Source organism: Notechis scutatus, chromosome 2, assembly GCF_049901735.1.
Source record: "Notechis scutatus isolate UNSWTSFEM ecotype Mainland chromosome 2, rNotScu1.2, whole genome shotgun sequence".
In the NCBI taxonomy this organism is placed as follows: Eukaryota; Metazoa; Chordata; class Lepidosauria; order Squamata; family Elapidae; genus Notechis; species Notechis scutatus.
In genome coordinates, this window is record NC_142010.1 from 108,686,615 (window position 1) to 108,692,614 (window position 6,000).

Sequence of the window (6,000 nt, forward strand, 5' to 3'; positions counted from 1 at the left end):
ATGATCCAGAACAATACCATGACCAATGGTTATGAACACAGTTGAGAGATCAAGGTGGATCAGGAAGGTCATAAAATCTTGGTTGTCCACAGATCATTGACAAAAGCAATCAATGTGTTCCCGATATAGTACTCTAGCCTGACACCCAGCTGAAAAAGCCCAGATATTCAAATTTCTTCCAGGACCCTCTGCAACTGAAACCCTACCACCTTCTCAATAACCTTTACAACAAAGGGAAGCTTGAAATTGTTGACACTTTTCCAAACTGTCTGGGTTTAATGGTGGCTTCTTCAACATGAAGCACATCAATGGTGGTACCACTCCATCCTTCAAAAGTGTATTCATTAGAGATCTGACTCTCCCATCACTTTTCTGAAGGCAACTAGGAATGCTGAGGTTCTAATATGTAGGCAGCAGAACTTGAAGAAAAGTAACATGCTCCAGAAATAGCTCAATTCTAGGTGCGCCTGTTCAGGTAGGGAGAGCAGACGATGGAAGAGTTATTTCATCAATACACCAAATTTCTGGGAGGAATGTGCATTGTTTTATTTATATGTTTTTAAGGTATGGTTTTGACTTCTTACTACTGTGTTACTCTCCCTTTGTCAGAATAGCAATGCCGCTAGGGAAGGAGAGAAATTAATTGCTCACACTTTTTCCCCCTCTCCCTTTCTCTAATTAGATTGATGGCTCTACACTGCGTACTCTATGCTTGCAACATGGTCCTCTTATTACATTCCATCTGAACCTGACTCAAGGGAATGCTGTGGTCCGATACAGTTCCAAGGAGGAAGCAGCAAAGGCTCAGAAGTCTCTGCACATGTATGTTATTTGATTCAGTATTTACTGTTTTTCAAGAATGGCATGCTCACTTGGTGCTTGTGTTATAGTTCATGATTGCCTTGGACAGTAAAAAAGGAGACATGAATAGTGAACAAAGAAAGATGGCATATAGAGGGGAGTGGGGCGTAATGTAATTAGTCCATCTTATTTTACAATCCTATTAAAAAAAAAAAAAAAAATCAAGACTGTTTCTGCCTTCTCCCCATCATCCTCGGGTATCAATCTAAATGTCCACAATGTTATATTCCATATTCAAAACTTCCTGGTCAAGTTTGCCACTGTAATATTTGGTTATTTCACAATCAATGTTCTATCTCTTGAGTAATGTTTAAAGGAATGTATATACTGTGGTCAGAATAAATGCATAGGTCCTGGGAAGAATGCCTCAGCAGTTTTCCTCTGTGTTTTCAGGTGCGTTTTGGGGAACACTACCATCTTGGCTGAGTTTGCTGGAGAGGAGGAAGTGAACCGTTTTTTAGCACAAGGCCAGCCACTGCCCCCCACTTCCAGTTGGCAGTCCAACACTGGAACCACTCAGACACGTTTGGGCTCCACAAGCAGTTCTCATGGCATGGTGCGCAATGATGCAGGCCACTGGAATACCCCCTGCCTTGGTGGGAAAGGGAGCAGCGATCTGCTCTGGGGTGGGGTCCCTCAGTATTCAAGCAGCCTTTGGGGTCCTCCCAGCACCGATGACGGCAGGGTTATCGGAAGCCCAACGCCTTTGAATACTCTGCTCCCAGGGGATCTTCTCAGCGGGGAATCCATCTAGGATGCCGGAAAAACAAAATGGAAGTAACAATCATCAGCACTAAAGGAAAAAAAAAAAGAAAAGAAATAGCAGTAACCCTTTCCAGTCCAGGGCAGCACGAAGGATCCAGCTTTAATAGATCAGACTGGCAGCCCTTTTTTTAGTACCTCTGTCTCATCTTGACTATGAAACTCTGCTGGAGTCCCTTGTGAACTGTTTGCGTTAACAGTATGGGCTCCCTTTGGTCAGTGTCATGTGCTAATGATAGATTTTTGTGTGGGTTTTTTTCCAACGGCTTTTTAATTTTATTTTTATGTTTGTATGGTGTTTTTAAAGACGTATACAAGCTGCTTAGACTAGTTCTATCATGAAGGGCACTTTTCAGAATTTGGGCTGGAAAGGGTTATTTTATCAACTTTGGGGGAGTTGGGGTTGGGATGAAGGGGAGGTGAGAAAGCCTATTTAAAATGAGCCTGTGATAATTATGCACATTACCAGAGGCGGATCCAGTAATCAGTGGGGGTGGGGGAGGGGTGGCATCTGACCAGCTTGTCAGCAGCTCTTGGGGAACGAATCTTAAAGCCCCTTGGCTGGATGACTTGGATTGAGAGGTGGGGTGGAATATCCAGGTCCACTACTCCCGTGGGTCTTGCCTATGCACATTACACTTGTTTCATTACTTTTTGTGTCATTTTTTTTTAATTCTCCCCCCAAATAGTTCAAAGGTCTTTTTTTAAAAAAAAAGAAAGAAAAGAAATGAAAGAAAGAAAGAAAAAAGAAAGAAAGAAAGAAAAATTAACATATCAAACATGCAATTATACTTGAATCCAGCAGGCCAATAACAAAAATGTGAACACTTTCTATTATTACACTTCCAGGTTGGTATCAGAAAACAAAAGAACAGGCTCTAGGATTATTATTACTTTTGGTTCTTTCTTACATGTATGCATTGGGGACAAGTTGAACTGATGTATGAATGTATGGATGTGTGCGTGTGCCAGGTGTACAACTTAACAAATTGTGTGACCTTTTTTTCCCCCCTTCTTTTTCAGTATATGCTTTTGATTTGCTTATCGGTCAAATGTTTAATTGTTATTAGCTTCTAACTTTGCACTGAGTGTCCACAGCCCTTCTTGTAGCTACTCCTACTTGTTTTTTTAAAAATAAAAATTAAAAAAAAACTGATAGGAGGGGCTGGCGACAATTCACGTGTAAATGTTTACTCAAGGACTCTTACCGCATTTTAAAAACTTACAGTGTGTATCTCTGGAGAATAATATGTATATCTACCTTTAGCAGCTTTTTATTGTGGACTAATGCAAGAAAATAATTACCGGAGTATTGCACCATTTTTTCCCATTCGGAATATAAAGTTTAAAAAAAACAAGGAAAAAAAAAACTCTTGTTGAACTGTGGCCATAAATACTTGTAAAGAGTGGGTGGTTCCCTGCAAGCTGGAACAGAAACAAGCACTTGGACATAGGTTTTGACTGCTTTTGGAGGAGCCTACGATTTCAGCTCCCACCTGTTTACAAACCTTTTTTTTTCTCCTTCAAACTTTAAAATAAAAAAGGAATTAAAAAAAAGAAAAAAAAAGACTTCCATCATAAAGAAACCTATTTTCAGAATGAAGATATGCTACTTCAGAGCTCTGGGATTGAACAGTGTTTGTTGTTGTTACTGTTGTTGTTACTGTTGTTGTTGTTGATCCTTTTCTTTGGCCATTGCTGTGTACTCTTTTTTTTTTCCCCTCATCTTCGTCAGAGTGGCGAAAAATATTGTGATCACTATCTTGCACATGGTGGAAGATGTCTCAGGAAAGCCGGGTTTCCCGAGGAGCAACTCCACACCATTTCATGTATTTTTTAAACCCAACTCCTAGCACTGAAGATATTATTAAAAAAAACAAAAAACAAAATAAAAAAGACAGTAAGAGAAGAAGAAAAATACCTAATCTAATGTGTAGCAGTTACATATTTACCAAATAATGGACTCAAAAGAAATAGATGTTTGAAGAGTGCTTTATATATTAAAAAAATTGCTTTATGTTTAAAAATGATCAATGTTTTTTGATTGTTTTGAAAGGAAGAAAGACAATGGAATAACATACCCTTTGAGTATGTTTTTAAAAATTATATGAACATTGTGCTCCCTGACTGCTTGGATCAGGAAACTTGTGCATTACGTTTTGTTTTGTTTTGTTTTGTTCAAGGTTAGCTTTTTAATGGTTTTGTCAAATTAAAAAGGGTCCTGCGAAATTGCAAATCAACAAAAGCTGGGTTTTTTTTAGAGGATCATGAACTATGCACAGATTGGGTTCCAGACTTGTGTTTTCTCAAGTTTTCGTAGTGTATTTAGCTGCATACCCTTTTCTCAGAGCGATTGCATCTCATTCTCATTACACGCACTCTACATATGTATTGTGTATATATCTCTCTTTAACACACAGATACACACACACACACACACACATTTATATATAAAATACATATGTGCCTATGTGCGGATTGAAATAGTCAATACAATTTTCCATGCTAAAATTTAGTAATGAATTGTAGAAAAAGAACTCAACAATCATTTGAAATTGGAGATGGACATTTTTAAAATAATTCCTGTTGAATTTTTATTTTTTATTTTATTTTAATGTTTTGCCTTTAATTTTGAACTCAAGATGTCTGTAACTCTGAGATGAAAAGTTTTTAAAAGTTTGTGGCTTTTAATGTTATTTCTCCTCATAGAATGTGATTGTTAAAAACATGCACCAGAAGTTGCTTTCAAGAGTACGAAGATTCTTTGAAACTTAATAAATTGCAGTTTTTCTTGGCTGTTAAGAAGGCATGTGTATTTTTCTTGTGTACAGAGATGACTGTTAACAGATAATCTCCTAGCATTTCTAAGGCTTGCCCCATTCATTACCTGTTAATTGTTCAACCAGCAAATATCCGAAATTATTAAAATGTCACTTTCAATGTGTGTATGCCATAATTTACATAATTTACATAATTGTTGACTCGCTGCTTGTGATTGCTTAGTATTGTTATTTATGTTTGTTAGTTGCCTTTTCAATTTCGTAATATAAGACAGGATTGAATTTTTATATGAAAAAGTTGTAAAGTAATTGTATTTTTGTTAAATGCTGTTTCCCTCTTTTTTCTTTTCTTTTTTTTTTGTCTCTGACATATTATGGAAAAAAATCACTGCTCATAATTCAACGTATATACTTTACAAACATATTGTCATATTTCTGGCTAATATTCCTTTTGCTTTAGACTATAACTGGGAGGTTTCTAAACAAAATATTATTCATGGTTGCCAGGACTTTTTTTCTTTTATATTAGTTTGTGAGGGAACTTGCTTTTTTTCCTTGACAAAATATTACATCAACATAAACTGTTATGTCTTTTATATAGCTTCCAGAAAGAAAAGTATTTGCAAAACACGAAGATTTTTTTCTTGGCCGCAATAAGAAATTCAACATGAAAGTCAGGTTTTCTGAGTGATACGCTCCAAAGTCATGTTTACTTTTTAAGCTAACTCAGACTACTTATATGTATTGTCTTGATCTAGCTTAAATAATGAAATACCAATTTTTTAAAATAGTTATGCGTACAGTACTCTATTCAGTGTGTATGTTCCACAATAGAGGAATAGCATAAATATTGGAATAATTTTTTTTTAATATAAATAGTTCTGTTTTAGCCAACAAAGTGACCAGAAGGGCTTTCAGATGGGTCAATAGTACTATGTAAAATCTCATTTTTAGGATTTCCGTGTAGTAATCATAATAACTTGGACTTTTGAGAGAGGTCCATACATTTTTTTAGAAAAAAAAATGCTAATATAAGGTGCTAGTGTATTTATTGATTTTCACAACTGTTTTCATTTTAAATTAGCTTATGGAAACCTACCTTGACACATCAGAATTCCAACATAGGTCATTTTTCTTTACTATTTAAGATCATAAACCAAAGCACCAGCTTCTTATTTACAAGATTGCCTTTGGGTTTCCAGATGAGTTCCCTTGGCTTTTTAAAAAATAAAAAGAAAGGTAGCTTCAAAATCCTGCTTTGTTTGAAAATATGTATAGAGGCCCTGCGGGGGAAAAAAGGAAAAGATCATCTGTCCTGAAGGACTATGGAATGTCCTCATTACTTTGACTTAAGAAGTGTGATCTTTTAATTGATCACACCTACTAACTAGAACAACCAGTGGCAAAAGGCCTTTTAGGGAACACTGCCAAATATTGTACTTTCCTAGACCACAGGAAAGCTGGCAGATATTTTCATGTTTAAACTCACCAAATAATAATATGTTCTAAATATTACATAATTAACCGGTCAGGGTTATGTTCCTTGCTGTTACGATGTAATGTATGTATTTTCAACACTGATTCCTTTCTATTAATA

The 6,000-nt window shown here is 36.2% G+C and overlaps 1 protein-coding gene across 8 annotated transcripts in view; it reads left to right on the top strand.

Annotated features, from left to right (window-relative positions):
• TNRC6C (trinucleotide repeat containing adaptor 6C) overlaps window positions 1-4,428 on the top strand; it is a 135,892-nt gene extending 131,464 nt beyond the window's left edge. For all 8 annotated transcript variants that reach the window (XM_026667542.2, XM_026667545.2, XM_026667546.2 and 5 more), the window contains 2 exons: window positions 683-822; window positions 1,255-4,428. In XM_026667542.2, the coding sequence (XP_026523327.1) occupies window positions 683-822; window positions 1,255-1,615 (501 nt within the window). In that variant the 3' untranslated portion in view covers window positions 1,616-4,428. The remainder of the gene's footprint in view (window positions 1-682; window positions 823-1,254) is intronic.
• Window positions 4,429-6,000: the final 1,572 nt, after the last annotated feature.